Source organism: Microchirus variegatus (genome assembly GCF_963457635.1).
Source record: "Microchirus variegatus genome assembly, chromosome: 15".
Taxonomy (NCBI): Eukaryota; Metazoa; Chordata; class Actinopteri; order Pleuronectiformes; family Soleidae; genus Microchirus; species Microchirus variegatus.
The window spans coordinates 22,981,754-23,008,520 of NC_139816.1; the positions used below are offsets into that span (position 1 = coordinate 22,981,754).

At 40.7% G+C, this 26,767-nt stretch overlaps 2 protein-coding genes across 2 annotated transcripts in view; both read right to left on the bottom strand.

The window, feature by feature from the left end:
• Positions 1-1,595, bottom strand: part of rreb1a (ras responsive element binding protein 1a) — a gene marked incomplete at its 5' end in the record, with an annotated part of 43,593 nt that extends 41,998 nt beyond the window's left edge. The window contains one exon of the mRNA XM_083901938.1: positions 1,556-1,595. Coding sequence (XP_083758064.1) covers positions 1,556-1,595 — 40 coding nt within the window. The remainder of the gene's footprint in view (positions 1-1,555) is intronic.
• A 9,630-nt stretch (positions 1,596-11,225) lies between these two features.
• On the bottom strand, positions 11,226-22,676 carry riok3 (RIO kinase 3 (yeast)). The gene is made up of 13 exons (XM_083901322.1): positions 22,362-22,676; positions 21,482-21,597; positions 21,197-21,345; positions 17,130-17,237; positions 16,946-17,055; positions 16,622-16,765; positions 16,409-16,536; positions 16,152-16,340; positions 12,818-12,977; positions 12,645-12,725; positions 12,449-12,538; positions 12,032-12,142; positions 11,226-11,743 (listed from the first exon to the last, which is right to left on the bottom strand). The coding sequence occupies exons 1-13, from the start codon at positions 22,395-22,397 to the stop codon at positions 11,630-11,632; spliced, it is 1,536 nt and encodes a 511-aa protein (XP_083757448.1). The 5' UTR covers positions 22,398-22,676; the 3' UTR covers positions 11,226-11,629.
• Between the last annotated feature and the right edge of the window lie 4,091 nt (positions 22,677-26,767).

Genomic DNA, 26,767 nt, shown 5'->3' on the forward strand with positions numbered 1-26,767 from the left:
AAGTTCACGAAGTCGACGTTTGAAACGCGGGAATAGTTTAAAGTGTCAAAAAAGAGCCATTTATCGTATAAAATGGAAGTTGACGAGTCGAAAAGATGATGTCGAAAGAGAGAAGGAGGAGGAGGGGGAGGTGAGGAGAGAGAGGGAGGGGGGGAGGATGCAACAGGCGTCACGTCGATGCTGCCGCTGCGCGTCACCGCGGACGATGCACAAAAAGTCCCTGAAACGCGGCGAAAAGTCGCCAAACAGCGACGGAAACTCAGCCGCGTCGAGGGAATCACGAGCCCGGGACGATGCGCCGTTAATCAGTCAACGGCGATCGGTTTGTCGTTAAAAAAATGTCTGAGCAAGGTCACGGCAGCGCTGTCGTTAACCGACGTTAGCATGAGACGCGACCGGAAGCGGCACCCGAACCCCTTCAAAATAAAACGAACCTTTTTGATAGTATGTTAAATACAAAATGATATTGTACTTACTTACGACACTAAATGTTACATAAATAAAAGTGTTTATTATGCCATAAAAGTGTGCACAATGGTGAGTTCTGTGATTGACACACACTGCTTTTCACATTAAATGTCACTTTACATTGTCAATAACACACTAGTGGACTCATAATGAAAGCCATATTTACTCATAGCACTGATGTTGGCTCCACCCAGCACTGACACTAACACACAAATACTTCCATTATTAATTTTCAGTATGAACTAATTAAGTTCACATGTTTCTTAGTGATGAAATGAAATGGAAGCAAAGTGAAGACATGTCAAGATTGTAAGATGGCGGCTGCCACTGCAGCACAGCAACAGACACCGCATATGTGAAGTGATGACAAAGCAAAAACTCGCCCTGCCAGTTTCACATAGCATCACTTCAGCTGTTCCACACACACACACATGCACCTCAGTGCCTCCAAAAACAACCACAACAACAAAAACACACAAGTAGATGTTGACAAACCTGCTTTTGAATTGTTTCTAGCCAATGACGAGTTGAGTTGTGATTCACTTTATGTTGAACACTGAAGTGATTTTGTGTACAAACTGTACTAAGTCACACACACACACCTCCATAACATCGTCATCATCAACAGGTGCTTTTACTTTGAAAGCGCACGGCGGAAGCGATGGCGCGGGTTGCCGCTAGCTTACCGCGGGTGTCTGGTAGCTTTACACATGGCCACTAACAGCGAGGCTCCGACCAAAGTGCACCCGAGATATGGATGCTCGAGTCCGGCGGAGCAGACTTTGAACCCCCGCTGCTGCCGCCGCTGCACCGACAACACCGACAACACCGAGCGGCTCTGGCCCCGGTGTGCACGCGCCACGGGCCGCGAACAAAAAAGTTTCCAGCAGAAACAAAGTAACGAGAGCGAGAGAGTTTTTGAGTGAATGAGGAAGAGACGTGAGGCTGAATTCCACCGCTTGGATGCGCATCAAACTAGGAAGAGGAGAAGAAAAGTGTGTGATCGCATCAACACACACACACACTTTAACACACACGGAACCAGAACCATAAACACACACACATGAAGAGAGAGAGAGACACTTACGCTTCACTTTGTTGGGGTTGGGCTGTTTGCGGCGAGACATCGTGGCGAGGATGAGGATGATGGTGGTGGGTGAGGATGACGATGAAGATGATGATGATGAAGGAGCAGGAGGGGGGCCGTGATGGTGGTGGTGGCGCTGGAGAAAAAGGGGGGATGAAGGGAAAAAAGGGGAGAGAGGAAGAGAGAGGGAGGAAGAGAGAGACAGAGAGAGGCTGCAAACTCGCTCCGGAGAGGAGAGGAATCAAAATGGCGTTTCCGAAGGGATGTGCAAACTTGGACAAACTTTACTCCGGCTTCTCCTCCTCCTCCCTCCCCTCCCCTCCCCTCCCCTCCTCTCCTCTCTCCTCCCCTCCCCTCCCTCCTCCTCCTCCTCCACCTCTGCTGCCTCTCTTCCTCCCGTCTCTCTCGCTCTCTCTCTCTCTTTTTTCCTCTCTAGTTCTTCCAAACAGAAACAAACTGAAGTTAAACATCGATATTTGTTTGTTTTTGTTTTTATTTAACCTTCCCCTCCCCCCTCTTTCTACACATGATAAGTAAAGCTCATCACGTGTTTGCGTCTCAGTCTCCAGGGGGACGTGGCCATCACCGAGCATCACACACGCGTGCACGCACGCACACACCTTTCATCAGTTAAAAAAAACACTTTGCGCTGCACTAGCGCGTGCACTTCTCGCGACTTTTACATCCACGTAAAATGATGAAGTTTGCGCGCGTTTATTTATTGTCACGTGATGTAAATGCGTGTGTGTGTTTGAGCTTTAAACTTTTAAAAAAAACATCAGACACACACGGTGGAGCCGCCGCGGCAGATATCGCGAGGTTTCAGGTAGGAGGAAGGTGTAGGGCGAGGTTTGGAGAGAAGAGGATGATGAGTTTGTGTGTGTGCGTGCGCGTATGTGTGTGTGCGTGCGCGCGCGTGTGTGTGCGCACAGAGAGGTGTGCGTGAAGTCACTTTGATGTTGAGGTAATAAACACAGTACTTTAAGTAAAAAAGTTAAGTAATCAAACCTTAAAACACAGATAAAAGTTAAGTAAAACTTTAACCAAAACGTTTTCCAAGTTAAGTACAACTTTAAGTACAATTAAAGTAATTAAACAGAGATAACAAAGTAATTCCACCTTAAATCTGGGGTATTTTCATCTTAAATTCTCTAAGGTTATTTGAAGTGAAATTAGTTTTTCTCTTGACCTTCATGTAAATGACTGTTGAGTTTTATTGTGAAAAACTGGACACTTGATGATGAGGATGTGTCTCTCTCTCCCTCTCACTCTGTGCGTGTCTCTCTCTCTCCCTCTCTTTCTCTCTCAGTCTCTGCCTCAGACTAAACTCAGTCACTGAAGCTGAAACTAAATTTAAACTTTCTCCCACTTTCATTGTTAAATTTAGACTCAGCAGCTACTCTCTCTCTCTCTCTCTCTCTTTCTATCTTTCTCTCTCTCTCCTTCTCTCTCTCTCCCACATTCCTGCTCAGCCTCCATCTCCAGATACAAACCCCTCCTCCTTGCCCCTCCTCCCATCATTCCCTGCTGGAGAGAGAGAGAGGAGCACGCACTCACACGCACACTCACACACACGCACACACACACACACACACACACACCTCTCCTCCTGCCTGCAGCAGTAGCAACAACAGGCTGAACCAGCCTGATGAAGTGATGATGATGATGAAGGGTGAGGAGGGTGGATGAGGGGGAGGGTCTGATGGGAGGGTCTGGGTGTTTGCCTGTTTGTTTAGAAAAAGTGACTTCAGTTAAGTTTAGAAACAAAGTGACAGGAAACAGTTTCAGCTACATCAACATCAACTACTGTAACATGAACATGTATAAACGTGTGTGTATATACATATACACACACGTTTATACATGTACATTTACCTGATAGAGTACTACAGTAACTGTGACAGTGACACTTACTGTGTACATGAGGATAGATGCTTCAGTGTATCCACATTTCACTTTAACTCAACTTTCACTTCAGTTAAAGATATCTAAAGTCTAAAAAACATAGTCTAAAGTCTAAATTGGTTATAACATTCTACATCAAAGTACTCCAAACTCCACTATTAATTGTTAAAATAAAGCCTCAAAACTAAGTGATTCTGTAAAAAGTCCTACGTAAAACAAGAGGAAAGTAATTCCACCTTAAATCTAAAAAATAAACACCTTAAAATGTCAACGTAAATTAACATAGAAAAAAATTATGAAGCAACAGAGTAGTCATTCCACCTTAAGAAATCAAATAAACCTTACAATCTTTAAAATGGTAAGATATTTATTTTTTAAGATATTTCACAAAATTCCTAGCTGCAGACGACCCCGGTTTCGAATCCCGCACACCTAGCTGTCTTATCCTGCGTGTCATTCCCCACCTCTCTGCCTCCCATTTCCTGTCTCTCTTCGCTATGCTGTCCATTAAAGGCAAAAAGCCCCAAAAAATATACTTAACAAAAAAAAAAAAAAGAAAGGAGAACAGTGAAGCCAATCCACCGTAAGCAGTCCAAGTGAAATAAAAAGTAGTAATTCCAACTTAAAAATGTCAATAAAATAACAGCATAGAGTAATTCCAACTTCAGATTCTATATATTCTATATATATGTTCGTCTTCAGGCAGTGAAGTAATTCCACCTTAAATTGGTGAATAAAGTAAAAGTATTAAATAATTCCACCTTAAATTGTTGAATAAAGTAAATGTGTAAAGTAATTCCACCTTAAATTGTTAAATAGAGTAAAAGTGTAAAGTAATTCCACCTTAAATTGTTGAATGGAGTAAAAGTGTAAAGTAATTCCACCTTAAATTGTTGAATAAAGTAAAAGTGTAACAATAATTCCACCTTAAATTGTTGAATAAAGTAAAAGTGTAGATTTGTTTAATAAACTGTTCCACAGTTGTCCTGAAGGGGGCCGAGTTTCTCTCATCCAGGTATTAGGGACACTTGTGGTGTTCGAAATAATAAACTAGTTTTATTTTTATAAGCTAATATTAAAACTCCTGTACACGAGTTTATAAAGTGTCTATAAAGACTATAAAGTCAGAGTAAAGTTATGATGCCCTTCTCCTCCTCCGCCTCCTCTTCCTCCATCAGAGTGTGATGTTATTTATTGGACTGTAACCATGGAGCTGTTGCCAAGGAACCAACCATCGCTGACAAAAGGGTGGGTTCATCCATTCATCCAGAGGAGGAGGAGGAAGAGGAAGAAGGGGAGGAGGAGCTGAGGCATCCCTGAACTCAGCAACAATTTCATCAGTGTTTCCCTTAAACACATGTTGTTGTTAATGAAACTTTACACACTCTTCCCCCTTCTTAAGGTGGAATTACTTTACACTTTTAAACAATTATTATTATTATTTATTCAGCAATTTAAGGTGGAATTACTTAACACATTAACCTTAGTTAAGAATTTAAGGTGGAATTCCTTTACACTTTTACACAATTGTTATTATTATTTATTCAGCAATTTAAGGTGGAATTACTTAACACATTAACCTTAGTTAAGAATTTAAGGTGGAATTACTTAACACTTTTACTTCAGTTAAGATTTTTAAGGTGGAATTACATTACACCTTAAGCCCAATTTATACGTCTGCGTAAAGTGCTCTGCGTAGGTTACGCAGAGTCCTCTGTGTCGACGCAGAGCCTGTCGAAGAGCCTCTGCGTCGTCTCCGACTGCACAAAATATTTTTTAAGTGTCCGTCACTCCGTCAAGGGACAACGGAGATGGCAAGAGCTGCGATTGGTCCTCAGGACGGGCCGAGCGAAGCTGCTCTGTGCCGGCTCACAGTGCGCACCGAGCGTCCACAGACGCGGAGCTGATCCCCGCCGATAACACCGCTGCCAAACTATAAATACGTCATATCTTAACACACACAGCACATGTTTAGACTTTAAATGGCCAATTTCTCGTCTCAAATTATCTTAAAACTGCGTTCCGTCACACAATAAAGTGAGAAACGGCTACTGTTTCAACAACAACAGTCTTTGGCCGTTTCTCAATATCCATACTTGTGCGTACTTGTCCGTACTTGCGTACTCCCGTACTTGTGAAAACGTCATCAGCCTCAGTCTAAGTTCTGTTCCATTTCTCAAGAACGCGAGCTGCGAGTACGGTTCTCATACCCGGAAGTGTTCTCGCTCCGTCCATTTTACCAAGTATGCATCGGGTGGTGACTTGAGCGTACTTGGGAAAGCCATATATCCCAGAATGCATTTCGGCGGAACACAGCAGGATAAAATACAAATATAAACCTGAAATAAATATTTTTCTGTGTCCCGGAACGCAGTTTTGAAATCATTTTAGGCGAGAAATTAGTCATTTAGAATCCAAACATGTGGTTTGTGTAATAAGATATGACGTATTTATAGTATGACAGCGGCGCTGTCGGAGGTTATCAGCTCCGCCTCGGCGGACGCTCGGTGCTCACAGGGCGTCACTGTGGCCTGTCCTGATGAAATGATCCGCTGGCTCAGACGGCTCCATCATTACATACTTGGTGCGATCGATAGATTAGTTGTTGACATGTTGTTTTGTTTTTAATGCAAACGTTTTGACCTTACAGTGTGAACTTTTTTATAATATTAATGTTAAATTTATTGTAACTTTGAATTTTAGATTTATATTAAAGTCACACTGTCATTGTATATGTATTTACATATAATGGACAATATTTTATAGTGTATAAAATATTTAAAATGTGAAAATAGCAATATATTTATTTATTAAAAGTATTTTATATGTTCATTCATCAACACGGTAATGAGGCTTAAAAGTGCTTCGCGCCACCCGCCATTAAAACAGTAGAACAAGGAAGTACACTAATGTTCCAATTGAAGAATCGTGCTCGTGTACTCCCGTACTTGGCAAGTATGTACTTCAGTCGTACTTCTCAAGTATGTACTTTCCAAGTAAGCAAGTACATACTGGCATACTTGGGTATTGAGAAACGGCCTTTCTCTCTCTTTCTTTCTCGGACACCATTGCTCACTGTAGCCTGAAGCAGAACAACCTTGCGCAGCGACCCCTACTGATCGGGCGGGAAATTGCAGCGCATGTCCGTCACCAAGACGCAGAAGTATAAAGGCTCGAGGCGTCTCCGTGGTGACGCAGACGGATAATGCATTACGCAGTCGGAGAAGTATAATGTGGCCTTTAGTTAAGATTGGAATTGCTTGACTGCTTGACATCCTGCAGCAGCAGTGGTAACAACAGCAGAAGTAGCAGCAGCAGCAGAGACAGGCCGTCACATGAAGCCAACACCTGTCCACAGTGTGGGGGACGATGAGCACATGCTGCTCTGTTTCCTCACACACACACACACACCGACACAGTGTGTGTGTGTGTGTGTGTGTGTGTGTGTGTGTGTGTGTGTGTGTGTGTGTGTGTGTGTGTGTGTGTGCGTGCGTGCGTGCGTGTGTGTGTGTGTCTTCATCATACTCCTTTTTCCTCTTCAAACACAGAACGAAGTTCGAAAAGTCTCACACATGTGGAAGTTTGGGCTGCTGAGAGAAGGGGGAGGAGGAGGAGAAAAACCGGTTTCCAATAGTGACGGATGATTTGTAGGTAACAGTTGTTTGCTGTTGAGCCTGAGGCCGAGGCTGAAAACACAACCATCAAACACTCTGATTTGTCACAAAATGGATGCTTTTTCTGGTTAAAATGTGGCAAACTGATGGAAATAGAGCAGTTAAATATAGATGTTTAAAAAATTTTCTTGATCTACAAACACTAAAATAATAACACTCACTCTCCCACACCAAAGTCCATAGAGAAAACCAGTGATTTTAACATCACAGCACACAGGAGTTGTTGATCCACTGCTGCCTCCATCACTAAGTTCGAATGTCTTATTTCAGTAACACAAAGTGACCACACGAGGCAGCAGTAGACCAGCAGCTCCTGTGTCCCTGCGAGCTAAAATCACTGATTTTCTCTATGGACTTTGGTGTGGGAGAGTGAGTGGTTTACAAAGTTCAGTTTACTGTTGGTAAAGTCTGTCTCAGAGTGAGATAAAGACGTGAACATGTTCTTAAAGACATTGTAGACTTAAAATGATGTAGATTTTATGAGCCTTGTCTTTTGCCAAGTGTCTACAGGCTGTGTATGAGCTCAGGTGTTAGCATGTTAAAGTCAGTTGAAGGAAAACAAGAGTAAACACAAAGTTTCTTCCTCAGCTTGTTAACACGAACATTACCTGTTGTATGTAACGTGATCCTACATGTACACTATAAAAAAAACAACTATAAATGTATTAAGTTTACTGTTAAACAAACTCATATTTTCATAAAAACATGTGACAAACACTTAGAAACTGATGTTGACCAGATGTAATGACATGCACAGCCTGTAGGGGGCGCTACACACAACATTTGCGTCCTGTGTGTGGTATCTGGACAGACCAGTTTTCTGATGCTGACACATTAGATAGAGTTGCCATGACGATGAGTCACCTGTTGCTGTCGGGGGTGTTGAGTGTGTCACAACACACACACACACACACACACACACACACACAAACCAGTGACCATTGACCTTCCAGTCAAACTCACATGATCATTAACTTTTTTAACTCAAACAGAAAAATAAGAAAGTGAACTTTAACGTTGCTAAAGAGACCGTATGTGATTTGTTTTTTTTCTTGTGTTTTGACCCTCAGGGCCACCATTTTGAGAGACTGCCGTCTGGTCGCAGACTGCGGTGTCCGGCCTGCAGGACCCAGAGGAGGAGAGTGACCGTTGTTCCCCAGGCTCTTCTCCTTTTGAACTCTCTGAATTCCCTGATGTCGCTGAGCTCTGATACACAGGACTCAGAATAATGATATGTATATATGTATGTATATTGTGTACTCGGCCACACATGCGGACTGTCCCACTGCACTTTCTGCACTTATCTGAACAGAAATGACCTCATCAGAGTAAAGTCAGTTTGGTGTGTGTGTGTGTGTGTCGTTGCAGCTGCTTTGACACAAACAGCTGGACCAAGACGTCCAGCTACAGACTGAGGACAGCTGCAGGACAACAAGAGGACAACTGAGGAGGACGAGCAGACATAAATCTTTCATTTTAAGTAAAACTCTATTGTAATTAATTAACTAAACTTATTCTTTGTACAAAAACGTAATAATAATTTAATAATAAATTAAAAAGCAAAATCTTTTAAGAATAGAAAAAATTTACTCCATCCTAAAAGTGTAGTAAAAATAAAAACAAGAATTAAAGGTGCATTATGTAATAAATCTAAAGCAACTGGCCATAAAATCCTCCTAATATGTCACAGAGACTCAGGAATAATGTTCATATAACAAACTGAACTCAACAACAACAGCAGCCAAAATATTTGCATTAAAAAAAATATTTTGCAGACTGCAAATCATGTTTATGTTTTGAAATCATGTTTTGGCGTCATGTGGCGCCACCTACCGCCGTCTACCAGTCATTGCAGTCAGTAGTCTCAGCTGCCGAGCAACCATGGGTTGCCAGTTAAGTCAGAAAACGAAACCTAAAAGGCCTCTGTATTTTGAATTTGAGTGTAGTAACTGTTTTTGGCCACATTCATATGGCGCCTTTAACATTTGTACTGTTGGATCTTAAGAAGGTTCTAATTAGTGCTTCAGAAGAAATGGGAGTGAGACAAAAAAATTGAGTAAGCAATACAAGTATAAGACAGAAATAGGATGTTCGTCAGCTGATCAAAAGTTTAAGACCACATCTCAAAAAAACCCTAAGAGTGATGATATTTCTCTGGAAGAAGTCCTTTGTCAGGCAGGTATTGTGAACTGCAGCGTTGTTCTGTTGAAAAACCCAGTCATTAGCACACAGACGATGGCCTTCAGTCATGAGTGATGCCCCCTGCAACATCTCCAAATAGACAGCTGCAGTTTGACACCTCTGCACAACCTGAAGCTCTAATGTTCCATTGAAGGAAAAAAAAACCCAGATCATGATGGCGCCCCCTCCACTGTGCTGTGTAGAAAACATCTCAGGTGGGATCTCCTTGTCATGCCAGTAGCGTTGGAAGCCAAGAGGACCGTCAAGGTTAATTTTTTTCTCATCAGAGAACAAAACTTTCTTCCATCGTTCACTTTTGAAATTTTTGTTGGGTGTTTCTACCACTGGACTTTTTTCTTCCATAGCCCTCAGGATCTTTTAAGAAGTTTAAAATGACTGTCTTACTGTGTCCAACCAGCAGCTATGGCACGCTGCGAGAGGCCTTGCTGATGCAGCTCAACAATCTGACTCGTTCAAAGAGAGAAAGCTTTATTGCCTTTGCCATCAGGAGGTCATGACAGTGTGGGTACCTGACAGGAAATGGCACTGAATCCACATTTTTGTGAAGATTTAGGCTTTTAAAGGCTGTGGTCTTAAACTTTTGATCAGCTGATGAACAGCCTATTTCTGTTTAATGGTTGTATTAAATTGCTTACTCAATTTTTTTGTTTCACTCCCATTTCTTCCTTTTGCATTTTGAAGCACTACTTAGAACCTTCTTAAGATCCAACAGTACAAATCTGGTCTTAAAACTTTGATCAGGAGTGTATGTTATACATTATACAACAGGAGGGGAATTCCACCTTAAAATATAGAATAAAGTAACATACTTAAGGGATTCCACCTTAGAGGTTATATAGTAAAATAGGGACAAATTAAAGAAATTCCACCTTAAAATCTCGACCTCGTCAGGATCAGTTTATAATCGTTGAGAGACGGAAAGCTCGCTCGCTCGCTCTTCACTGACATGTCGACACACACAGAAACACGTACAGACATACAATCACACAGTAAGATTACAATAATCTCATAATTCCTGATCTTTATTGATTTCAAACTAGTTCATTTATTTATATATTTGTTTGTGTTAATTTAATTTAATTTAATTTAATTTAATTTAATTTAATTTAATGTATCAAGTTTTTCCTGTTCCTAATAAACTGATGAGTGCGATGATGAATGAGTGATTTTTCAGAAACTTTACAGAAAACAGTAGAACTAAAAATAAGACAAAATGACTAACCCAAAAGTTAAACCACAATAGGAGCATAATGTGTGCTTTTATTTTGGAGGGCAGTGATGATGAAATATGTAGAAAAACCCTCTGACTCCATCTAGTGGTCAAACTCTGTCACTGTCCTCACAAAGTTTTATTCAATTATTATGTCTTTATTCAACATGTTGAATGCATTGTATATTCAACTTACGTGCTTATTTTTTTATTTATGTTAATATTTTAAATTTTTATTTGTCTTTGTCGCGGTTACTTGAACATAAAAAGAAACAAAAATAGTTGTAAATGTATTTTCAAAGGATCTTAAAAAGGGACAGTTCAGGGTTTTGGAAGCCTTTTTCCAAGTTTGTAAACCACTCACTCTCCCACACCAAAGTCCATAGAGAAAAAATCAGTGATTTTAACATCACAGCACACAGGAGTTGATGATCCAATGCTGCCTCCATCACTAAGTTCAAATGTCTTATTTTGTTAATTAGGTGTTAAAAATCCATTGTTCAGATTTACGTCAGTGACACAAAGTGACCACACGAGGCAGCAGTAGACCAACAGCTCCTGTGTCCCTGTGAGCTAAAATCACTGATTTTCTCCAAGAGCTTTGGTGCAGGAGAGCGATTGGTCTAAAATGTTTTTCTGAAAGTAAAAAAAAATGAAACAGACATTTTAGTTTCACTGCGTTCATTTTATTTCCACTCAGGGTCACGTGATTCATGTTTACACCACTCTTTACGTAATAATAGTTGTTTACTTTTGTTTTCTGCTGAAAATTCATCAGGAACTTTGAATTTTAAAAAACCTTGTATGTTTAACGATGACGTCGGTGGATTTTTTTTATCTGTGATTATTAAAAACGCGTACTCTCACCAAAAACAGTACGGGATAATATTAGCAGAGATAAAGGAGAGTCAGCCCCAGCAGAAGGCGCTCCGCCACCCGGACGCTCCCCACAGTCAAATCATTCCTCCTGCAGCCAGGAGAAGGCGCTCCGCCCCCTCCTCTGGGAGTGTGGCACAGGCTCCTCCGTTAATTTCTTTTTCTCAACACGGCGGGATTGTGAAGACGCATCGTTGGAGGTTGGCGTTAGTCAGCGGCGCCGGGTTTTAAAGGGGGGTCGTTTTCTTCTGACAACACTGGGAACGTTTTCTTTCCTCGTCTCTGGATGTGATCCTCATTCCTCTTCTCCAAAGCCACGATCTGTCAGAAAGACAAGGGGGAGGGGCTTATGAGACCACCACAACACGGACACTCACGATAATAATATCACAATAATATTATGACGTACATACAAAAAACTGTTTTTAAAATCAAACAAATGGAATTATTAATGGAAAATTGTCCCTTAATAGAGATGTTATTAAAATTAAAATAATGATATTTGTCGTCACATTAATTTTATTTGATAAAAACAAAGCGATATTGTATCTAAGAAAAGATCAAAGAGTAGACGTGAGGAAATAATAATAACATAAGTGTGTGTGTTACCTCAGCTATAAACTCCGCCTCGTCATCATCCACAGAAATGTTGAGTCCAGTGACGGCGTTGAAAAGATCGTACATGTCCATCGCGTCACTCACTCCTCTCTTCTGGAAGAACTACATGTGCGCGCGCACACACACACACACACACACACACACACACACACACACACACACACACACACACACACACACACACACACACACACACACACACACACACACACACACACACACACACACACACACACACACACACACACACACACACACACACACACACACACACACACACACACACACACACACACACACACACACACACACAATAAATATAAGCACAGAATAATAAAGAACAGTTTCCTGCTGAAATGTTAACAATGAATGAAGTTATCTTATTAAATGTTAAAATAAGTGCGTTACCGTGGAAACGTTCCTGCAGTCTCTGAAGAGGAACTCCAGTCCGTGAGGGTGAGTGGGTTCAACTGACTGACTCACGTCTATGAACCAAACCTGTGAAACACACACACACACACACACACACACAGAACAACAAAAAATATGAAGCAGTAACAAAAACAAAGATGGAGATGTGAGTAAATAAAAAACGAGGTTTTACCTTGCCCTCGTGCCACAGCATGTTGTATTCACTGAGATCAGCGTGAACCAGGTTACACTCTTGATACATCTGCTGCATCATCTATAAACACACACACACACACTCATATCAACAACAACAATAATAGTAACAGTGGTGTGTGTATGTGTGTGTGTGTGTGTGCGCGTACGTACGTGTAGAACCTGGAAATACGCCCGCTTCATGTCGTCAGAACTTAACTTGACGTCTTTAAGTTTAGGAGCAGGAACATGGTCTTTACCTATGAATGACATCACCAGGATGTGTTTCTTCAACAACACCACCTGAGGACACGGAATCTCCGCCTTCTTCATCCTGAACACACACACATCAACAATGCAACGTCTCTATGGTAACGAAGAGAAAACACTTGTCACCGGGGGCCCGTTGCACAAAAGTAGGATTCAGATCCAGGATAAATGACTGAGCTTGGTTCAATGAATCCAAAACATGGGTGTCCAGGCTCAGTTGGTTGTACAAAGACCAAGCCAGGATGATCAGATACGGATTCATCAAGCCAGGTTAAAGCAATCCTGGATAAGTGCGCACACACAAATAGACCTCGCTGTCAATCGCAGATTCTCAGATTCACCATGACAACTGCGGTGTTATTTTCCTCCTCTGAGGCTGAAATCCTCATGGAGGCTTACGAGGAAGTGAAACACCAAATCAAAAAGAAACTAGCCTACGCCGTCGGGGGCCGACAGCAAGGGGTATATCCGCAAACTTGTCCAATCCTCAACTTTCCAATATACCCAAAGTATACGCACTCGCACCTGCCACTAACTGTTTTAATTAATTATTAATAAATTCAACAAAATAACTGTTAAATATTATGATATAATGCTGACTACACTTTATACATGTTCAAAGTCCTCAATGTGTCCAAATGAGCTCAATAATAAAGAAAAAAATGAAAAAAACTATTTTTTTCCGTGTTCACTAATAAGTTAACCAGTTAACTTATTATGTAACTATTACCAATCATAGCCAAAGTAATAATGTAGATAGTTGTTACATGAATCATTGTACAAAATTGTACAAAATTTGAAGGCAATATCTCCATCAGTCTGGAAGATAAAGCCGAAAATGTGTTTTTAGCATAATTAATTAATTAATTTGCTAATTTATAATAAAGCTACAAAGATAGGGATAATTCTCAGGTGGTATGTGATGCCCAAGCAAAATTTGAAGCCAATACCTGCAATACTTAGGATTTTGAAGATACAGGCGAAAATATGGTTTTTATATCATTAATTAATTAATTAATTAATTAATTAACTAACTAATTAATTAATTAATTAATAAATAATAATGGTAGACAGCTCAAAATCAACAGGGATCATCTACAGGGGGTATGTGACCCATAAAGAAAATAAGAAAATTTAATCTCAAACGCCCTTCCAGTTATCGCGTTAACGGCTAAAATCTGCGGACGCGCGAGACCGATTCCATCATATCCGCGCGCGTTTCTTGCGGATATAATGAAACATGGCCACGATAATAAACCAACGACAAAATGTGACTGCCTGAATGCGTAAGTAGTGCGGAAATGCACGTTAATTCCTCCGCCGTAACCATCACATTTACAATCCAAAAAGCTATTTAACATCTCCAAAAGTGTAGTTGTACTCTGATAATGGGTTGAAATTGTGAGTGAAAATGTGTAAATGTCACTTCCTTTAGATCAGGGGTCACCAACGTGGTGCCCGCGGGCACCTGGTAGCCCGCGGGCAGCCAATACGGTGCCCGCGGGCTCACTTCACTTCACCTCACTTGCATGTATCCATATGATGGCTCAGTAAAATATCTTTGATATTGTTAATAAAAACTGATAATCGTTAGGAGTAAGCACTGGAATGAATGTGTATGCAGTTGAATGCATAATATTAATCATTTAAATGGTAAACAAACAAAAAAATGTTAATGTGGTAGCCCTCCATATTATTTTTTACCCTTAAGGTAGCTCTCATCTCAAAAAGGTTGGTGACCCCTGCTTTAGATTGTAAAATACACTTGTGTGTGTGTGTGTGTATGTGTGAGTGTGTGTATGCGTGTGTGCTTGTGTAGATTAAAGATGACTGGGCCAAAGCAGACATGGCAGTATAAGTCAAAATTAAATACAAGAACATCCTGCAGAATGGTGATTTTTCCCCCCCCAATTGTACTTGTCGTGGACATCACAACTGCACTAGACAAAGCAGATGCATCGTTTGAGTGTTGTAGCTCTGACTAATACTTAACAATGCACAAGCATACATTATATATTATATATATTATATTATATACTCAAGAACAGAGTTGTGAAGTACACTTGGCTTGTACTTGTGTCGGACGTATAGTATCTACTCCGCGTGCTTGGAACCTCGCCAGAGTAGGTAACTTAAAATAGTACCTGGAACCAGGTAGTATGCTAGTGGAAACACAACTTAACCATGCCGAGGCGAGTAGAGCTGGTGGAAATGCGCCATTAGTAACAAAACTTGTGTTGGAAGCAAAAACAATGTTAGCAGCACCAGCAGCAAAAATAGTGTTAGTAGCGTTGGCAGTTTTAGTAGCACAAGCTATGTTAACAGACCTGGTAGTCTTAACTTAAAGGTCACAGAGTGGTCCTGTTGCACATATATGTTAGTTATGGAGGTCTACTTACATACATTAACTTGTTTTCATGGTCAAAAACCTCCTAGTTGCTGGAAACGAGCCGATAGAAATCTGTCCTTTTTGAAGCTCCCGTCAGCCGCGCTATTTCAGACATAAATCTCGCCCGAGAAGACAGACTGTGTTGTGATTGGCCAGTACCCCGGAAGTGACATTCGGCACACCCGCTCTCAGAAGCGCAGCTCCCCCCTCTGGAACGGTGGATGCACTGCTCCTCATTATCTAAACATTGTTTTAACTGTGTTTAAAAATAGTTTCGTCACGACTCCCCGCCACAGTCCCTTTTATGACTTTGACCCGGAGTCACACCCAGAGTCAGAAGACACTGTCGCTCGTGAAACACCTCCACAACGGACCTTATTCTTCTTCTGCGGTTCAATGTACGCAACCGGTTGAGCCCGGACTAGTTGCCGGAGTAGGACGATCGGCTGTTCCGGAGAACCGCTGTTTACGTAACTATAACGGGATTTTCAGAGATCTCGCTGCCCGAGATTACAATAAAACAGCGTTCTCAGCAATGGCTGAACTGTTTGTTTCGAAACTTTAGGGCTTCATAAACAAGGTAATGACGCAGAGACACACTAAAAACAGCGTTAATTGGAACTTCCGGTCTAGGTCCGCTTTAACAACAGTAAAGGGTTAGACTAAACCTATAAATGCCTGGAGTCTGTGATTCACTACTGAATGTTTGAATACCATTAATTAAAAAGATATGACCGCTTCTAGTTCCGCTTTAACAGTGTTAGCAGAGTCAGAAACACTATGAGAATTAGCAACATCAGTTTTGCATCAGAAACGTCAGCAGGAGCCGTGGTGGGCGTGGTCAGTTACCTGGTCAGGTTATGCATCTCCTTCTCCGCCCACAGCCTGATGACCTTGCGTGGGTTGAGTTTACTGAATCGGTCGATGAAGCGATAATCGTCTTTGATGTAACGATCTCTGTTCTTGAAGTCGTTGAGCGTTGTTTTAAAAACCTTCAGGACGACCTCGTCAGGAACAGGCTCCTCCCCCTCCTCCAGACTGACAAACACAACAACGGTTATTTTTTGTATTTTCCTGTATTTTTTGTTGAGCGTTTAGGGACTGACCTGCCGCCGTCGGCGTGGAAGACAACAGACTCTTTCCCAGTGCTGATGCAGCCGTTGATGTTCTCCAGGACGCCGGCGTTCACCATCTTATACATGAGCAGACGAGTGCGAGGGTCCACTGCTTGTTCCTGACAAGAGGGCACACATGTTTGAGGTTAAAACGTGAAGAGGAAGCTGCATGCGTCACTTCCTGTGGCTGTGAGTTGTACATACAGCGGTGGAGTGCTCCTTCTTCTCGTGCAGTCTGGCGCTGCGACGCTGCTCGCTGTAGCAGTGCTGCTTCAGAGAGTTAAACACCTGATTTGGCAACTTCAGGTCCATCCCCAGACCATCACCCACAAGGACTTCTGGAGCAAACTGGAAGAGGAAGAGTGGGCTTTAACATCCTGCTGACCACACCTCGTTTTACATGTCCACTGATTTGATTTGTTCAGGTTTGCCAAATGTTGGAGATTAACGCACATTTTCTGGATGTTAAAATGGATTCTAAATGTTTGAGACTTCTGTGAAACGAGTTGAGTGAGTGAGTGGTCTTACGTTGTCCATACGTGCCACGTTCTTGCGTCCGCAGGTCACCTCATCGTGTTTAGTGGTGATGTTCTTGCCTTTCCCTGTGAAGCCTTTACGAGGTGTGGTCTGAGGCTTGTCTGCACACACACACATCAACTCTGTGACACACTCTGATGTTTGTTATTGTGGCCACCTCCTGCCGTTACCTTACCTGCCCTGTAGGGGTCGTGTCTTGTGTCCTGCCAGTCCACCTCGTCCTCGGAGCTGTCGCTGTCTTCATAAGGGTGGACTTTCCTGTAGTTCTCAAAGGAGATGGACACTGGACACAAGACAAAACAGACACACTGTCACGAAACCACACTTACAAACCTCAAATTATACCCTATTTCTCCAAGTTTACCTCGCTCCCTGGTGTCCTAATTAACAGGTCTGTGACATGCTTTGGTCAAAATACCTTAAGGATGAAGCACCACAGCAGTTCAATCACTCTGCCAAAACAGCCCTGTTCAGAACGGTTGGTTTTGAGTGCTTGTCTCTTTAAATGCAAATGAGACACTGGGAACTTCAGCGTCACTGAGGCTCCGGCAGCTAACAGCAGTTAGCATTTGGAAAAACGATAATTTGCCAACTCTCATATATAAAATGTGACCAGCCATGGCACAACCGGTTACAAGTAGGACGAGGAACATATTGAGTTATTTAGATTCTGGAAGTGCGATTTCTAAACTTTCGAACAATGTCTAACAGATGAAAATCTGATAATATTTGAAGAAGATGTGGTCATTTGAATGTAGGCACTGCTGCAGCCGCCTCTCTACCTGCAGTCACTAATGTGTCTCCAGCATTGTCCCACCCACAGCACCATCTGATTGGTTATACACAGAGCCACGGTAACAGAGAGGAGAAAAAGAGAAAATGTGGAGAGCAGATATGTTTCAAAGGTAAGTTAAGGCAGCAGACTATTCTGAAATTGTAATAAAAAGTCCCCAGTCCACAGTCCTCTACAACTCAGCGCTACTAGTAACATTAATGTGTAGGGGTGGGGCAAAAAATCGATTCACATAAGAATTGCGATTCTAATCATCCACAATTCTGAATCGATTCATAAACTTCATAAATCGATTTTTTAAAATTATTATTATTTTTTTTTTTTAAAGTTTCTATTTATACACCTAAAGTTAAAGACCAACAAGGTTAAGGAAGCTGTGGACGAAAAGGTGAGCCTGCTGTCCAGGCTCCCTGCGCTCTCAGATGATGGTGCGCGCTTTTTTTTTCCCCTCATTTTTATTATCGCTGCTTTGATGGTTAATAATGGATATTACAGCCATGTTTTTTTAGCCTAAAAAGAAGTAGTACAGTGTAGAATATTTTCCAACCCCGCATTGCTGCTGTTGTTGTAAAGAAATAAATAAATAAAACATTTGACGCGTGGACCTTGACAATAGAATGTTAAATGTAGTGTAATTCCCATCCCTAATGCAAGTTATTTTTTTTGTATAGTAAGTAAGATTTTACTTGTTTTGAATGAATAAAATTAAGTTGCCTTTGTGTGCTTACATCATTGGAATCATATTATCTTATACAAACTGTATTGTTTTGATGCCATACTTTGCTATAACACACTATGAATTGTATACATTTTTGAATCGAGAATCATATGAATTGAGAATCAATTTTGAATCAAATCGTGACCTAAGAACTGGAATCGAATCAAATCGTGAGACACCCAAAGATTCACATACCTATTACTGTGAGAGCAAAAGCTAAACATAAGCGGCAGCTCTGCTCGCTCGCAGTCCCTCCAGCCCTGCGCCTCTCGAAGACGGCTGAGACCAGTCATTGCGATCATACCGGCATGCATCAAACACAGGTGTAGCGCCAGAGGTGGTGAACACTTCCAACACTAAATAGACCGTGTATGCGTGCCTGTAGTTAATAAACATGACGTGCGATGTGGATACTGAAAGAGAGCAGAAAACCTGAACAGAGGACAATATGTACCCCTCAAAAGTCTGTTTAAGAGACATGTTGGGCCCTAACAGTATGGCTGAAATCTATTGTTCTCTGACTAAGGCCTGTATGCAGGATTCAAAGCCTGACTGTGAGTTAACAAATCCTGCAGGCTCCAACACCACATGGGGTTTATGACCGGAGAGCCCCCTAGGGGGGGCAGAATCCTTTAAGTCTCATTGGCCGTCTCTGTTTTATGATCCCCCGACTGATAAAACATATAAATTGGAAGACAGAACGTTCTTCCCTCCTCTTGTTCCTTCGCTCTTGCCTGCTGCACTGGTTCCTGCTCTGGGACCCTGGCCCTCGGGCCACGCGGCTCTGGCCGTGCCCTCCGACATGCGACACTCCCATGCAGCACGAACTATGCGCCTTTTGAAGAGGTCGCCTGCATCTCCGCCGGCGCATCGCTCCATACCCGACGCCCGCTCTGCTTCCACTCAGAGACAACGAGGATCAACAGCTGTCCGCTGTGAGCCAAATGACGGCCCGTCCACACTCCACGGTTCCAACAAACTGAACCGAATCCATGGACTGACCACAAAACCTGAGATCCGCTTACAGTTAGAGGCAAATGTGTTCTGGGCAGAGTTATATTTCTGTTTGTTAATTTTTCTTTGTGTTGAACGTGTTGGACTGCGCATCCACACGCCCGCATCATAACCACATGTTTCTTTGTTTACGTTTGGTGTTCGTCATTGTGATTTTACTGTTGAATGCGGAGCATACGCTGCAACGCTGCACTCCGCAGGTATCCTCCCCTGCTGTGAACGAGCAGAGAGATGATGGCTGTTTAAACCTTACGAATCACAGATTGGCCTGGCGTTGCCTACGTCAAGTCTGTATGTGTGTTTTTACTGCCATTGACTTACACGCGATGCTGTTTTCAGTCACAGAACACGCTGGGCTCGAACCACCCTCTGTGTCTGCACGCAAGATCAATCGTGTACTCCCGCTTTCTCTCTCGCTCATTCACTAACTCTCATTTTCATTTCAATTCATTCATGAATGAAAGGTCTCACAGGCGCCATCTTGAGTCGAACACGCGCTCCTACAGACAGCCATGCTGTCGCATGTTCGGTCTAAGATCAGCAGCCTGATGTTAATGTGTTTTGGCGCCATCTTTGGTGGAGGCGTGCGTTACAGTCACAGCTACTGCGCATGTTCCACTATGTTGGTGACTATCAACGTGTCACTCCCTTCTCTTATCTTATCTCTTCTTGTTCACACACGCACGCACGCACGGTGGTTGTGAGGGTCAGTGCTCGGATTCATACCTTCATTACTGTTCAATTGGGATATCTTTGATATAGTCAATTACAGTGATTATTTAGACTGATTTTGAAAGGCATAGATTGATTGTCTTCTCCCTGATTTCAGGGTGGTGCCCCGATCGAAAGTTAATTAATTATTAAACAAATTAATTAATGTTTATTACTTTTATTTTTATCAATCAAATTATTGCCACTATTGTTGAACCACAACATAATGGTGCCCTGTGCAAGGGTTTTTAGGAAAATTAATGACTGAAATTTATTATTAAAATTAATTAATCATTTGTATTAATATTTCTGACCTATTACAAGTTGAATCACAACAGACACGTTTCAGTTATTTCTGACATGTTAAAGTCCTGTAAGAGGGACATAACATAGCATCATAAAGCCTACATGAATTGCATGGTGGTCAGGGATGAATAGTCTCTCCTATTGCGATTCTACTATTTTTTTCAGCTACACTAACATTAATCTTTAGTAATATAGCAGCTTAGTTTTGAATGACAGGGTCCCTGCCATCACATGTTGTTAAAATATAACATTTACATAATAAAATCAAATATAGGCTTCCCAAATGCTGTTATGAATTAATTATGACGAGTTGAGCATATGTCAGCATGTGGCCACACTTTTAACTCTTTCTTTTTTCAAAACCTTATTGCAGATGGCGGTATGTAACACATGCAATTCAGACTATTAATTGATTTGAGAATTTTTATTTAACTTTGTTTTATTTACTTTATAAAACTTCAAGAACCTATTAATGAATGAATGAATGAATGAATGAATTACAATTTCTGTTAAATCTATAAAAGATGCTGCTGAGGCATTTAAATAAAGTTAAGTGTTGGTATTATTCAAAATTTTGATGCCAATAGTTTTACTTTTACCACAAATGAATATTGGCTCCAAATATCTCTTATCGGCCTCTTTGACTACTACTAATCGGTATCGGCCCTGAAAAAAACATTGGTCGATCTCTAGCATTTACCTTTGCTTTCTCCATTGAACTTCTTCTCTTCGCGAAGCAGCTGGTCGTCAAACTCGCGATCGAACTGCATCTGTAGCATCTGAGCGAGCATCAAGTCACTGGTCGTGTCAGTGCCTGTCTCATCTGACAACAGCAGGTCAGACACTGATCTGAAAGCAACAACAGCAAAAAGGTGTGATTTTTAATGAACTGGTTAATTCTGATGTTTAAAAAGGTCCAATATTGGCCTGATTGATCTTCTTTCTTTTTTTTAAAGTCTGATAAAGATGACGATGATGAACTTACTCAGTGAGATCAGGGAACTCATTGTTCTCATCGTCCAGCTGTTTGGCCAACTGTTCACTCATCACATCAGTCAAAGAACAAGCAGGAGCGTCCAGGGTCACTGACCCCCACGGACTCTGACACACACACACAAACACAGATTATCATCATCATCATTAAAACTTAAAAAAACTCAAATGTCTTGTTTTTGTCCACAAACACAAAATGATTCAGTTTTGAATGATTTCTTTGTTTAATGGAGCAAAGAAACCAGGAAACCACATCCGTATCTTGTTAGTGGCAGCAGCAGACGCCACGATGCAATATTGTCATGATATTGCAAAAAATTGTGAGCATTTGCCAAATCATACATTGTGACACACTCTTACTGTTGTGTGTGTCACAAGCATCATCACTTGGCTTTTTAGTAAAAAATAAGTCATTTTTTGTCTCATTTAAAATGTTCTGTGTCTTTGATTAAAACAGGAAAATAAATATTTTTTTTGTTTGGTTTGTGTATAAAAATATTTTTTGTTTAAAATCAACAGACCCAACACGATTGATATAGAACATGAGCAGTAGTTGTACTAAAATTAAACCAGTGGCTCATCGTGAGACATGTTCAAACATGTCTATCTTAGCCACGCCCACCACATCATGACCTCATTTAAACCACACCCACATATGATTGTCGAGGCTAAATTAATCACAACTACATAAGTTTTAAGTGATTATACACATAACATGTTGTCAACCTATATTGTAAATGTTATCCTGGAAGGTTTATCCTTTAAAAATAAAGATATAAGTTAATAAAACTATTTATACAACAACATTTAACATGTCAGCTAACACAAGCTGGCATCTTTAACGGAAACAAACAAACAAAGACGGTGTTTACCTTCGGTGTTTCTGTCGTGATTCCTGTTTGATCCATGATTGCGACGATTAATCGACTTTTTCTTCGACGACTGACTAGCGAATAGCAGCGGAGCTAACGTTAGCACCAGCCGGCAGGGTTTGCTTTTTAACTGACAATTAACGCTGGAAAATAAAACGAAAGACGACTGTAATGACGTCGCAAGTGTCGCAAATAGTCGTCGAGTGTCGTTATTGTTAAAAAAAAAGATGATGAAGCGGTGTCAGAGATAAACAATGTCGGGTTTTATCGAAATGACGCAGCTGTCTTTTAAGAGTCTACCAGCGATCAAAGAGAACTACACAGCAGGAAGTGCGTCACCGGCGCACCTTCATAATAAAATCCTCCGCCCAGTTTGAAGCGGAAACTCCCTCAAATTTCCCAAATAAATATATTTGTTTTGTGTTTTACACAACAATTTATTAAAATAGCTATTTAAAATCCAAACCAAACACATTAACCATTAGATGTGCACTCAGTAGTCACATTAACACAGAGAAGAGCACAAAAATGTGTTAAAACATTTTTTTTCCTTAATAAGTGTCATGTTGTTTGTATATTTAAATAGCGTGTACAATCTGTCAGCTCAGGTTGTCTCATGAACGCGCACGAACGCACACGAGCGCGTGCAGGTGTTGCACGGATCAGACCAGAAACCAGAGGAGCCCTACTTCAAAATAAAAGTCTGGATTTTGTAACAGTAAAAACCCAGACGTTTTTTTTTATTTAAGAGCTAAAAAAAAGAAGAAAGAATGTGAATCATCAACTTCTCAATTCATGTTATTGTTAATTATTATTATTATTATTATTACAATATTAATATTATAATAATCGTCATCATTATAAGCAATACAAGTGAATAACAATTTGATAGTTTTAAACAAATGATTATTAATACAATTATTGACTGTACATACTTTGTCTTTGCTGCTTATCCATAAAAATATTTGTTTTAAATTGTAATTATTTAATTTGTTTAACTTTTATATTGAATAAAAACATGTTTGCAACAAAAACAAAGTTATGATATACAGTTTTAATTTAAAATAAACCTATAAAAGTCTAGTTCATCAGAAAAAAGCAGAGAAAATAAAAGCTGCTTTTGTCAACATTAATAATTCTCAATATTTATGTCACATAAAACAGATAAGATTTAAAGTATGATGGATTTTATTTTATTAAAACTATTATAAAACATATGAAAGGAATGAGATAATTTCTGCCAGTTCATATATATATATATATATATATATATATATATATATATATATATATATATACAGATATATGTATATATATACACACACACACACACACACACACATATATTCAAATATTCTTGATTAAAGTCAAAAATTAATTCTCTTCATTTAAAGTATAATTTCTGCCAGTAAAATAAAAACGTCTCATAATTAAAGGGGAAATAAGTAGTTTATAGTGCCATCTAGAGGAGAGGCTGAAATTTACAACAAGGAACCGCTGCTCTGCTCACCCCTCCCTTCCCTGAGCGCTACGGTATCCGCAGCTGGTCAAATGTCGTCCTCGTTGTCTTTCTCCGTGTCAGCAGATGAGGTTCGTGAGGTGAGGGAGAGGGCGAGCTACCGCGGCCGTAGCAGACGAAGCGGAGAGAGAGGAGGCGGGACTTCCGCTACAAGTAAAGAGACGCTTGTTTTGTTCTCTCGCGTTTGTCCTTACAGGCTCCGGTAGAAACATGGCGTCTCGCTGCTAACAGTGGCTATGCAACCGCGGTCCGCGGTCATGTTATTTAACATGACTTTTTGAAACACTACGAAAATGAAACAAGAACTATTATACAGCGACTAGACAATGCAGGAGCACATAATATGTATAAAAAAGTGGATTTTGGGTTATATAAACCCATAAATACTACATATTGTACCTTTAAGACTAACATAATATATATCTTATTTTGTGATGTGATGAAAATATAAATAAACAAAGCTGTATTTACTGTTTTATTACTGTTAACATATTAAATGTATAAAGTATTTAAGCCAGTACTCTTGTAAATATTTTGGTTATTTGATGTCTAAACTGTGTATTGTATTGTACTTTATTATCTTAATAATCAATATTTTTCTATTTTGTACATTCATATGCGTTGAAAATGTGCATGTTTATTATCATGCTTTATTTATTATGCTTGTTTGTGGCTGTGAAACAGTGCGTCTTCCTGTTATGTCTTATTTTGAAGGGTCAGATCGGAAGTGTTTTTCTGTACGTGGCTGTGTTGACAGTCGCCTCCTGACGTCGTCTCACGGTGTAAAGTGAGAACGCACCTCTGTCTCTTCCTCCTCCTCCTCCTCCTCTTCCTCACGTGTCCTCGCGCCTTCATCGTCTCTGGCGACATTTTCATTTAATTTTATTTAAATATTTTTATTTATTCGATTTAATTTCCTTTTTTTGGTTTGGATTCGGAGGCAGATCTCTTTTGTCCGCGCAGGAGACCGATGTCCTCCTCCTCCTCCTCCTCCTCCTCCTCCTCTGTCCTCAGCATCAGCAGGAGCTTCATCATCATCATCAGCAGCAGTGAGTGATTTTTATTTTTTAAATCAGAATGAATGAATGAATGAATTTAAAGATGATGGTGAAAAATCCCAGTTCCCCTCTGGAGGACGCTCTCACATCTGTCTCCTTGTGAGGACACACGTGTGTCTTCTGAGGGACAGATGGACGGATGAATGTATGAACGGGTGAATGGGTGAGGGACGTTCATGTGTCTCCACTGATCCACAGCTGAGCCTCAGTTCATGACAACAGCAGATGGGGGCTCCATGTTTTAAGGGGCGGAGTCAGACACGTTCAGAGGGCGTGGTTAAACCGAATGGTGTCACTCGTTGACCCTCACAGAGAAGAGACTGACTCATGCTAATGCTAATAACTTGGATCTTTAACTGTTATGGGTCTCGTGACTCCGACAATAACGAACAGCTGTATATATGTTTTTTTTGTTTTTTTAAATTAAAAGAATAATATGAATAATTGAATACGAAGATAGCAGGGCGATAAAATTCCAGTTTTTTTTTGTTGTTTTTTTAGCATAAAACAATATAATAACATTTTTGTAAAATAAAATGACAAAAAACAACTCCAATTTGAAATTTTTGCTTTGATATAGAAGAGACTGACTCATGCACTCATACCAATGCTAATGCTAATAGCATGGATCTACTGTATAAATAATGAAAGACATTGTCTGCTTCTGGTCTCCTTCTGTCTCTACCTCATCTCCCTCTTGTCCTTTCTCTCCTCCCTTTCTGTCCCCCTCCTCTCCTCTGTCCCCCATTTTTCCTTTCACCCCAACCGGTCGAGGCTGATGGATGCACATCTTTGAGTCTGGTTCTGTCAGAGATTTCTTCTTCTCTGGTCTCCCTCTCAAATCCCTCCATAAACTTCAACTGGTCCAGAATTCAGCATCATCACCAGAACCCTCTCATTCCACCACATCACCCTCCTGCATGCTTTTAAGGCCATCCACAACCTTGCCCCTCCATACATCTCTCTGACCTTCTCCACATCGCCACCTCCTCCCTCTCCCCCAGATCCTCCTCCTCCTTCCTCCACCTCCCTCCGCCCGCCTCAGCACCATCTCTGGAACTCACCAGACATCCACAACTCTGACTCTCTTCCCCTCCTTAAATCCAGACTCAAAACCCACCCGTTTAAAATACTACTCATATATAATATAGTATACTGCTACGACTATCACGATCACCCTCCATTTTCTGTTTACTGTCACCCTTGTATTGTGCTTTGTTTTGTACAGTGTCCTTGAGTGTCAAAAAGGCGCTTATAAATAAAATGTATGATTATTATTATTATTGTTATTATTTTAAAGTACTTTAAAACTGTTTCAATTTTTGGGATAATGTTTTTGAAAATATCTTCTTAATTTTTTCGTAAATATGTACTTTTAAAAGAAAACTTTTTGATAATAATTCTGTCCCTATTATTCTGTCTTTTTTAAAAAACTTTTGATGTTTTTTTATTTATCGTTTGGATTATTTTTGATACATTTTAGTTTTTTAAAATCATTGACATATTTTTTGAGGTAACTTTGACCTCTTACTTTCTAACTTTTACTTCTAATTTCTGTTTCAGATCATTTCACTCTCTTTGTTTTTTCTTTCTCGTAGTTTTAAGAATTCCCGCGTCAGTTGTCTTATCTGACCTCTGACCTCGAGGCTGCGACTGACGGGACTCATCGCCATGACTCGGCAGAAAGTTGACGACTCAGAGTGACGAAGCAGAAAGTGAAAACATGACGAGGAGCCGGGACACGTGAGACTTTCTGCATCCATGATGCAGAAGACGAGGACTACGATGATCGCGTTTATGCCGTTTTTTTTCTGAAGACACCACTGAAG

Bases quoted from the DNA above. Each gene is read 5' to 3' on its own strand.
- riok3 (XM_083901322.1), bottom strand. From the start codon at position 22,397: ATGGATCAAACAGGAATCACGACAGAAACACCGAAG. The intron at 21,598-22,361 runs GTAAACACCGTC...TGTGTGTGTCAG, and splicing joins TCACGACAGAAACACCGAAG to AGTCCGTGGGGGTCAGTGAC. The intron at 21,346-21,481 runs GTAAGTTCATCA...TGTTGCTTTCAG, and splicing joins GAGTTCCCTGATCTCACTGA to ATCAGTGTCTGACCTGCTGT.